This window comes from Hypomesus nipponensis, chromosome 24 (assembly GCF_054491055.1).
Source record: "Hypomesus nipponensis isolate SF chromosome 24, ASM5449105v1, whole genome shotgun sequence".
Classification (NCBI taxonomy): domain Eukaryota; kingdom Metazoa; phylum Chordata; class Actinopteri; order Osmeriformes; family Osmeridae; genus Hypomesus; species Hypomesus nipponensis.
Window position 1 is genome coordinate 5,670,001 of NC_140384.1, and position 10,985 is coordinate 5,680,985.

Below are 10,985 nucleotides of genomic sequence, written 5' to 3' on the forward strand. Positions count from 1 at the left end.
TGACCAGTCATTACGAAGGACATGCTACCTATAAGCTACAGGTCGTTCGCAAGAGTGGTAGGGAACATCATAAACTTAGAACAATGGTCTTCCAGATGGTCAATCAATCAATGTAGCAATATCTGTGATTGGCTAACTCTACTCAGTGACAGTTTGAAACAATATAACTCCATACCAAATGTCCCACAGTTCTTTGATGTGGCATTTCTGCCCAAGCCAGTAGATAATAAAGCCACAGGAGTTGACCAGTACCCATATACTTCATACATTACTCATAATGACAGTGCTGCTTCAAGGGTCTATTGCTAAAAGATACTCTAGGCTAGGTGAATAAGAGAGTCCATCCCTCACAGTATACGTTACACGCCGGTCAGGTCCTGGGAGGAGGAAGTGGTTGACTCCAGCTGGGAGTTTGTCAGAAGCCGGTGCAAGACATTGGAAGAGACAACGTGACTGAAGACATGTAAGAAGGTAGTGGACCAGCATCAACGGTGTGTTAAACCACCGATGAGGCGCATTCTGTGTGTGCATGTTTGTGTGTGTGTGACAGGCAACTCTGCAGGCTTGTCTGGACCACGCTGCTGCCTGGCGAGCACTGCGGCAGTTTGGAAAAACATTCAGACCATCCCATTGTGCTGGAGGATGCAAAGCACGAGAGAGAGAGAGAGAGAGAGAGAGAGAGAGAGAGAGAGAGAGAGAGAGAGAGAGAGAGAGAGAGAGAGAGAGAGAGAGAGAGAGAGAGAGAGAGAGAGAGAGAGAGAGAGAGAGAGAGAGAGAGAGAGAGAGAGAGAGAGAGAGAGAGAGAGAGAGAGAGCTGGGTCGAAGTGCAGGTGGGGGGTGTAAGCGGTGAGGGAGAAGTGGTGCGGGGGGACAGCGTGAAAGAGGGACAAACAAAGAAGAAAACATTTGCGAGAGAAAAAGAGAAGGGAGAGATGATTGCGACACAGAGTTACACAGGGAAAGAAAGTGAAGGAAGAGAGAGACAGGAAGACATACCGTGTAGGTACCTATAGGGAGACAGTTTGGACAGGCTTTTAAACTTACCCTCGTTTTTTTTTTTTATTATCAATGAGTGATGTTTATTTCCAATAGTAGTCCGTAGATCATGGCGTTCCATTCCAGTGTGTGTGTGTGCGCACACGTGTGCATTTCCCCATCGCTCCTAGACCTTGGTATTCATAAATCACACCACCTTCTCTCCATCGAGCAATCACTTAGAGGAATGACTTTATCACTTCCCATGCCAGGGCAGTTTGGTTGCTTCCCTGGCTCACAGCCAAACAAAACTCTCACCTACTTTGCTGCACCCTATCGACAAACCGATCAACTTTTTCCAACTTTAAGGCATATATGATTCCTTGACATTCAAACAAAAAGAGAGGGGTCAGCTGCTATATATTACGTATTATATTAGTAATGTGTGTGTGTGTATCTGTGTGCGTGTGTATGTATGTGTGTGTGTGACAGAGTCTCTTGCTCACCGTAGTGAGGGATGATGGCCCAGGCCATGGCCGAGGCGTAGATCTCTCCGATCATCCAGAACATGCACAGCCAGCTCAGGTGCTCCCCTCTCTTCTCCCTGGAGAGCACCTCTGCAAAGAAGGAGAACACGATGGGAACGGCGCCCCCTATCCTGCGGGAGGGGGAGATGAAGGAGAGGAGATTCAGAGGGGGGCAGGTGGATCACTGGAGAGGGCCGAACGTCAGTTAACACAATTTGAAATACTGTAAAGCACACAGTGCACAGCCAAATGATATAAAACCAATCAACAGTGATCGAGTGATTTCAGTCGGATGACTTTCTAGAAGTCCTTTTGGAACAGAAGCCAAAGATCCTGGATAAAGACAATCAACTATGATGCTGACTAAACGGAGCAGCCCTCGTCCCAAACAGAGGGCATTTCCTTGGTGTTCCCGATAACCATTAGGCTGAGAGCCAGTCCTTGGTGATTCACAAGCTTGGCCCCTGTAGGCTGTTTGGCAGGCCTTTTCAATTACTCTAAGGGGCTCCAGGGAAAGGGGCGGGAAGGCAATTACTCAATGAGTTCTTAAATGGAACTCACACCCGCCACATGTTTCCTCGCCGTAGATCAATTCTCTTGTCTCATGTTGCTATCTGTGTAGCGGGCAAATATGGTTTTCCTGTTTCGACAGTGTCTTGTCACTTGCCCGTCACAAAGGTCCAGTTCTTTTCCTGAAACAGCCTTCAGAGACGCATTTGAGATGAGAGCAGGATGTCGCCAAACGTGACTGGACAGTCTGATGAAAAACGTTTTTGGAAGCTTTCACTTCTGGAAGGGTTTGAATTAAACTGCCTGAGGATTAACTAACATTTCCGAAGCATTGGTTTCTTGACGGTTTCTCGACTTCAAAGTTGCTCTTTCAATTATTCAAATGTTGTTTTTCAAGACATAAAACAATTAATAATGGAAACTTGATTTCTATGCTAATTCATATGTTACGTTTCCGACATTTAACACATTTCACGAGCGATATTACAAGGACTAATCCCCTGGCGCTGTGTGATAGACAGATGTATCTACAAAGTAGAGAGAGCTTTTAAGGCTGTGGGCTGAATCCCAGCTGTCACTGATGTAGTTGTGGGTTTGCACACTTTCATTAAGGGGGCGTGCAATTACTGTCAAACAAACAAACTTCCCGACAGACATACAGACAGACAGACAGACATTATGTACTCAATGTAGACAAGTCAGGTCAGGCCCCAGTCCTGAGATGAGAATGAAACCACAGGTGAAATAGTGAAGGTAGAGGGATTATTTCTTTGATCCCCCCCCCAACCAATCACCACTGGCTGTGAGAGTAAATGTTGACAGAGGGATTCAGGACTGGATTTCCATTAGAGAAGCGTGATTAACCCAAGAAGCTAGCGTGTGCTCATTAGATGACCGGTCTCTGTGGAAGATAGCCTGACATTAACAAACAGTAACAGTAATGGATAGGACAGCTTGATACACACATCGCATCAAGATGTACATTTCCTAGTTTCCTAGGGCTGGTTTCCTCTACAGATTCAGCCCTCATACGGCACTGAAAATCGCTCTTAAACAGAATATCGACATATTTATCCAGGACCTGGTGTGTTTCTGTGGGGAGTGGAGCACTCACCCAAAGCCTGCCACTATGCGGCAGAGCAGGAAGACGCCGTAGCCCTGGACGAAGGAGGACAGGAAGGCGAAGAAGCCGTTCATGGACATGCAGATGAGCAGGCACTGTCTGCGGCCCACCTTGTCTGACATGCCCCCCCAGAAGAAGGCTCCCAGCATCATCCCCACGTACACGATGCTGCCTGCAGACAGAGAGAGAGAGACAGAAGAGAGGCAGAGAGAGACAGAGAGAGAGAGAGAGAGAGAGAGAGAGACAGAGACAGAGACAGAGTGAGAGAAAGAAAGAAAGACAGACAGACAGAGAGAGAGACAGAGAGAGAGAGAGAGAGAGAGAGAGAGAGAGACAGAGAGAGACAGAGTGAGAGAAAGAAAGACAGACAGACAGAGAGACAGAGAGAGTCAGAGACACAGAGAGAGAGAGGACACATAAGCACGGTATGTTATCCTTTCCAACGCCACTTCTTCTCTGACATCACAACTCTGCCAGGAAGCACTTGAGAATTCTCGTCTCCCAGGAGAGCCTGACGCTAAATGATCGGACATAAAAGTGTCAAAGTAAAGTATGACGCCGCATAAAGCTCCATAATTGCCCGAGTCAGAACAGACTGTTTCTCATTAATATAGTTCAAAAGGGAAATTGCCATGAATCTATCTTGAATGGAAAACCTTAATTCATGCTAAAAGGGGGAAAGTTCAAAGGGCATTTTGGCTGATTGACAGGTGGGTAAAGATACAGTATCACACCCTGATACTGTTCCTGTACCAGCTGTGGCCGTGACAAAGACTCATCCAACACACACTGACTTTCATATTTTTCACCCTTTCCAGCTTGTCTACACTAGGGTTAGCCCATTGCTTTAGCCCCGAGCTGTACTTACCGATCCTCAACCTGTAACTAAGAATCCCAAGTGGAACACCACCCCAGTTAAAGCCAAGCAGTGTCCGCTGAGCGGTAACACAGTGAATAAACGCACCGTTGAATAGACTTGAAACCACAGACACCAGTAAATGGGATGACACACGAGCACAATAATACAGGGCGACTTTGCAACGGGCCCCTCTGCTCTCCTTTAAGCTTCTCTCATCGGGTGGGCAATCAATGTTCCAACAAAACACCATTGATTTCCCCCTACTGATGATCCTGACGGTGTTCCCAGACGGCGACTCTTCATCATACAGCGCTCGTTTCGTTTCCGTCTGATTGTGGAGCCTTCCACTGGCTTCTCAGCACCCAGGAGCATTCATCATCCCCCCCCCCCCCTGTTGCACTCCTCCCTCATGTCATCCCTGGTTTTATATCGTCCCTTTCAGATATCTGTCACTTTCACTGGCTGAGTTACAGAGATGCTTTGATGAAAATAGATGCTTTATGGCTAGGTGTTTGTCTTTGTGCGTTATTGGTGGACGTGAATATCTTTTAGGATCTTTGCTAATTGCTAACAAGCTGAGGCATTCAGCAATGCTTCAAGGAAGAGGGCTTTCATTTGTATTCTCAAAGTCGACGCAAAGACCAAAACAACAGACTGCAACAGATCTGGCCACATTCTGCTTCCACGTGCTGGGATATAGCTGGGGGTAGAAGGCACTATGTCTAAGCCATTACAAGGCAGCGATGCAGGGTGCACATCATTTGTTTTATGACTTCAGTCAGGTCTCATCTCCGGTCCAAGAGCATATGGCTGGGACTGATAGGTCTCTTATACATCAAGGGTCAGGCTGGGGACATCCTTATGATTTGTGTGGCAGCCATCTTGAAATATGGCTTCCACACAAGCATTCAAAGGGCAACAAATTCTCTACATCGACGTGTCTCATTAATGCGACTTGTTGGGAAGTATAGTGAAATGCAGAATGCGAATACATTTTAAAAAGACTCATCATAGTCACAACCCCCTGAGGATCTTCCATTAGGTAATGAACTTATTGATCGTGGCATCCCTCTTTACTGCCTGGCCCTGAGTGTATTGTCAACACAGGTGCCAAAAGGGCTTTAGTCTACATTTCAAGGTTACAATAAACCCAAAATACCTATTCCAGTTCAGCCACAAATGGAAGAATAGCAGCTAAGAATAGCAGCTAAAAGCAGCTACTTCAGGTTTACAAAGAACCCCCTGACCTATTCTCTCTCTCTCCCTCTCTCCCTCTCTCCCTCTCTCTCTCCCTCCCTCTCTCTCTCTCTCTCAAGTTAAACTGATTCCTAGGCTGCGGTCTGTAGTCAGGGCCCTGGGGTCCTCCTCCCGCTGTCTTTCTGAGCAGGCGCTTTGCTTGGACGCCCGTTTGCTCCTGCGACAACGACCTAGGCCCTCGTGACGGCGCAGCAAGCCGCTGGAGAGCGGCACCTGTCAGAAGCCAGGCTGGGGAGACTGTCAGAGAGAGCACAACACTTCAGAGATACTCACTGAAAACACGACGCTGACCTGACATGGTGTCCACACATTGTGCTGTGTAGCTCACCATATGAACTAACTGTGGCTAAACATACATTGGCCCAGCATTAGCCTAGTTAAAGAAAGCTACAGGGAGGAACAGCCCTGTGTGTCATAGTGGGTCAGTCCTCTCCTTCCTCGCTGACTAGTGGCCACTCCCTGTCCTGTCAGGCTTGGTTTACTGTATGAGGCTGGGGCGGGGTCGGGCAAGGGACACTAGGATAGCGGAGGTTGTGGAGGGCGTCTCTGAGAAGTCCTGAAATGAAAAGACCTCAATTCCTTGCATTGAACACCATCGGCCGTCATCAGATTGATGCAGTCTGGTTCTAAATGTGCGTCAGTGCTTGAACTTTGAGAGGAGGACGTTCAAATTCTATTTGAGGATCTTCGAAAAAGTTCTGAATATCACATAGAGATAATATGAACGAGAACTGGAAAAAAACACGGAATCCATAACTGCACAGTTCTCAGCTCTAACCTTCCCACAAGCTTTGGGTTGGATTCCCGAAACGTCTCAGCTTTATACATATTCAGCAGACACCGCTGACTCTGAAGGAGGTGCCTTTGAAAGAAAAGTCCCAAGCTTGCTGTCTCTACCTCACTCAGGACCCACACACACACACAAAAAAAGCATTGAATGAAAAAGATTGATACGGAAATGTATACAGTACAGTATACCGTTTCAGTCTTACTTTCAACACCAGGGTTAGGGTTGGTGGGGGTTTAAACTGACGCTTCTGGCCTTTCATGAGATCAAATCACAATCAAGTCAAAAGCTTCAAACCAACACTACCCCCCCCCCCCTCGTTTCTCCCCTCGAAAAACATTGGACAGAAGGAAGAATAAGGAAAGAGTTTGAATCTTAAAAGATCAAACTAAGAGAGACGACTACAATGACATAAGAGGAGAGAGATAATGAGGGAGGAGCTAAGAGAAAGCCTGGAAGAGAGAGAGAGAGAGAGAGAGAGAGAGAGAGAGAGAGAGAGAGAGAGAGAGAGAGGGGGGGGGGGGGGGAGGCCCTGGCTTGGTGTTGTTTTGTATTTTGGTGTGCTGTCAGATCGCGAGGAGCCCCCAGAGAGCCGTGGGAGCGTTGAGCTACATCACGGCCTCTTTTCCGATTTCACGCTTTCATGCTTTTCGCTCTTAGCGGGGCAAACTGTTCCAGCGCCACACAAAACGCCCCGCTCTCTTCTATCTACTCTGCCTGTTGTGCGGGGCACAGCAGGCCTGGTGCTACATCTATGGCTGCTCCGAACGGCGTGATCCACCCCCCTCTACCTCCTCACCTCACCGCCTCCTTTTTGTCTTTCTCTTTCTCGCTCCTCTCACCTGTTCGCTATCATTTCCTTACCGTAGTTTCAGTTTTGTCGCTCTGTCTCGTTCCGCCATCATCCCTCCCCCCCCCCCCCCCAGTCTCATCATTTTGTTCTTTCTCGGCGCGTCTCCTTTTCCTTTTCTATTCTCTCTTGCCTCCCACCCTCCTCCCCTCTCCCCTGCTCCCAGCCCCTGCACACTGAGCAGCGTGTAATCACATTTGTAGTACATCATGTCAGGCTTCGTTGTATTTGTGGCCCCCTCTTTTGCCGCCGAAAAGCGCCACCTCCGCCGAAAAGAAGATCGCTGTCTTTGTCATGATTCAGGCAGAAAGGGCAGGATTTCAAAGAAATCTTCAGGAAAGTAACTTATCTTCGCAGGCTGAGGGCTGAATGTTCCGGATCCGGAGGGGATGACTCACTAAGCTACAGTAATGACACCACGCTGCCTGGCATAAATGATAATGAAACAGATAGGCGTGAATTATTTGTACCCTGCGAACACTCAATGGCAGTGGAATTAGATCATGCACACGGCCTGTGATTGTTGGTCTGGTGTTTGCTGGTGTAGCATGTTTGGTGTGTTGTGTCTCCCGTACAGATACACAGTCACGCAAGTGTTCTCTAACACACACGCACGCACTTGAACTTAAAAGCCCTATCTAAAACACAGCATTCCCCCTCCCCACACGATTTTTCTTTCTCTCAGCCCCTCTCTTTCCTTATCCCTCTCTCTTTGAAACACACACACACACACATGCCCACCCACGCATAAAACGTCTCTGCAACAACACACACACAGACACGCGCTCATAAAAGTCGGTCTACGCAACCACACACACACACAGAAAAGGCTGTCTGCGCCAGCACACACACACACACACACACACACACACACACACACACACACACATACTCCCACACAGTGGAGCTGCACTCATGGTATTCTATCTGCAGTGCCACAGCTATCTTACTGCAGTTTAGCCATACCCAGCTGGCCGTGGACCTGCACCACTGGCTCCCCACACACACACACCGGAGGGAGGGAGGGAGGGAGGGAGGGAGGGAGGGAGGGAGGGAGGGAGGGAGGGAGGGAGGGAGGGAGGGAGGGAGGGAGGGAGGCAGGGAGGGAGGGAGGGAGGGAGGGAGGGAGGGAGGCAGGGAGGCAGGGAGGCAGGGAGGGAGGGAGGGAGGGAGGGAGGGAGGGAGGCAGGGAGGCAGGGAGGGAGGGAGGGAGGGAGGGAGGGAGGGAGGGAGGGAGGGAGGGAGGGAGGGAGGGAGGGAGGGAGGGAGGGAGGGAGGGAGGGAGGGAGGGAGGGAGGGAGGGAGGGAGGGAAAAAGGAGAGCGAGAGACACAGGAACGGAAGTAGGCAGAGGGAGAGAAGGACAGGGAAACAGTCGAGGGGAAATGAAAAAAAGGGATAGAGAGAACGACAATGTAACGAATAAACGTGAGAGCGATCTGGCTGGAATGACAGTCCCCGAGGGAGGGAGGGAGGGAGGGAGGGAGGGAGGGAGGGAGGGAGGGAGGGAGGGAGGGAGGGAGGGAGGGAGGGAGGGAGGGAGGGAGGGAGGGAGGGAGGGAGGGAGGGAGGGAGGGAGGGAGGGAGGGAGGGAGGGAGGGAGGGAGGGAGGGAGGGAGGGAGGGAGGGTACGGGAACACGGGGAGGACAAAAGAAAGAGGTCGATGGCGACAGGGCGAGGGATTCTATTGTCTAATTGTGCTGGAGAAGATAAGCATGTCTTATCCACTATCTCACTCAGCTATCGGTACTAATGATCAGATATCGGCTGCCTCTCTCTCTCTTCCTCTCTTTCCCTCCCCACCTCTCCCTCACTCGATCATTTCCCTGCTCCGTCTCACACTCCCTCCGTCTTTCCATCCCCACTTCCCCCTCGTGCCTTCGTACCTCCTTCTCTCCACTCTCATTAAGCTCTCCTTCCATCCTCTTCCTTGGTCCTCTCTCTCTCTCTCTCTCTCTCTCCAGCCCTCGTTTCTCTCTCGTTCCATTGCACCGTTTAAGATTCCAGCAGGATCAGGATCCTGTTAGTCCTAAAATTGAATTCGCTAATTGAATCTGTGTTTTAGGCGTCCATTCCATTCAGAAACCATCGTGTTGTTGCTATTGCATGATGCTTTCCCCATACAGCTGCGTCCCAGCAGCCTGCCATAGCCTTCTGATGTGATTAATGCCAAGGTGCTGTGTTTCTGGGGCCGAACTGTTCGATCCACTCTGCTGGGGTCCACCAAGCAGAAACCACAGCCCGGTGGGATTCGCTTCCTCCACATTTAATCAGCTGTGGCCAATCGAAACGTGCCTAACGACGGCAGTGAAACTGGGGATGACGTTAGAATGGAAACGCGGCAAAGGGGGGTCTTGAAGTTCAACTCGGTTATCTCGTCTATCTCTAATCTCGCCGATTAGGATTCTGAAATCTGTCCTCTGAAAGTGCTGATTTTGTTGATGTCCCAGCATGGCAACCGCATAGTATTTAAACACTTCATCTTTTTTTGGGAGCGGTAATTACAGTTAGCATAATTAGTCTCAATGGACAAAACGGACAAGGTCAGGGTAATCATGTATGCTACCTTCCAAATTGGCGCACACACATGCGCACACACATACACACACACACACACAGACACACACCAATCATGTTTAGCTTTAGTCACCTCAACAGGGGTGGAGCCTCCATGCAATCAGGGAGAGGGAGAGGGAGAGGGAGAGGGAGAGGGAGAGGGAGAGGGAGAGGGAGAGGGAGAGGGAGAGGGAGAGGGAGAGGGAGAGGGAGAGGGAGAGGGAGAGGGAGAGGGAGAGGGAGAGGGGACGTGGGGGAGGGGGATTTGAAACACAACAGTGGTAGGAATTCTTACATTTATGTGCTGACCTCAACAATCACCATCAATTCTCCAATTGAATTGAATCTCTAGTTGGCGCTGCTTTTGTCCCTGTGTCTCTAACGGCCATCAGAATGAATCCTTTCAGCCCCCTGCAAGTGGACCCGCCTCAGAACAAGCAGTGCTGTAGGACTAGTGATGGATTACACACCTGCAGTCGTTTGGGCTCTCTTGACTCCTGCTGAAAGCCAAGTGGACACAGGAGGGATGCGTCTCCTCTAAACACTAGCCGAGAAAGGAACCGACCGATATGATTTATCTCGACGGCCCTTCTCCTTACCCAACCATACCTCAGTTCCCCATTTACTCACACCCTATCGCGTACCAAAGAAAACACGCAACGCACAAACGCACGCACACCTTACCTAGCCACCCTGAGCTGGAATTGGGCACGCACATGTCTGTCTCGGCGCTGGGCAGCACGAAGCCCACCACGAACACCTCCACGCCGTCCGACATGAGGGCCAGGCCCAGCACCAGGAACAGCTGCCACTGGAACCTTCCGTGGCCGCACTCCTGGATGATGAGCTCGTACTGCTGGGCCAGCTCCTCCTCGTCGGCCCTCCTCTCCTCCTCCAGCTCCTTGCGGTCCCTCATGCCGTCCGACAGCGGCTGGCCCACGGCCACCTGGCCCTCCCGCCCCTTGGTGGCGGCGGGGATCCCCTGGTACTCGCCCTCGTAGATCTCGTCCTCGTCGTCGTGGCCCTCCGTGTTGTCGCTGGAGGCGTCCTCGTTGTCGTGGTAGCCGCCGCCGTCCGTCGCCGGGCGGCCCCGGCGGTCGTCGCCCTCGTCCTCCTCGTCCTGGAAGCGGCTGTAGTTGCGGTGGGAGGAGTACTCGTCGGTGGCGAGGTTGACCGCCTTGTTGACCTTCTTGGCCGCGTGCTTCTTGGCCTCCCTGGCGATGTCCTTGGCGCCCTTCGTCAGGGAAGTCCTGTTGTCATAGCCGTCCTCCATGCTGGCACCGAGGGGGGGCTCTTCGAGGGGGGGTGCAGAAGAGGGTGCCGCGGGGCGGAAGCAGAGGCGGGTTGGGTGGGAGGGTGGGGGCGGTGTGGACGGGGGGCGGGTGTCAACAGACGGAGGGAGCTCTGGGGCGCGGTGAGGCGGGGATGGAGGTGCAGTGGGGGGGAAACCCTGGAGACTGCAGTCACCACAGGAGACAAGCCACACTGGCTGGGGATATCATGAATCCGGCTGGCTGTAGGAGAGAAAGTGAGGGGGAGAG

At 51.0% G+C, this 10,985-nt stretch overlaps 1 protein-coding gene across 2 annotated transcripts in view; it reads right to left on the reverse strand.

The window, feature by feature from the left end:
* Positions 1-10,717, reverse strand: part of sv2ca (synaptic vesicle glycoprotein 2Ca) — an 18,902-nt gene extending 8,185 nt beyond the window's left edge. For both annotated transcript variants that reach the window (XM_084690435.1, XM_084690434.1), the window contains exons 1-3: positions 10,129-10,717; positions 3,127-3,307; positions 1,482-1,633 (exon numbers count right to left, since the gene is read on the reverse strand). In XM_084690435.1, the coding sequence (XP_084546561.1) occupies positions 1,482-1,633; positions 3,127-3,307; positions 10,129-10,717 (922 nt within the window). The remainder of the gene's footprint in view (positions 1-1,481; positions 1,634-3,126; positions 3,308-10,128) is intronic.
* Positions 10,718-10,985: the final 268 nt, after the last annotated feature.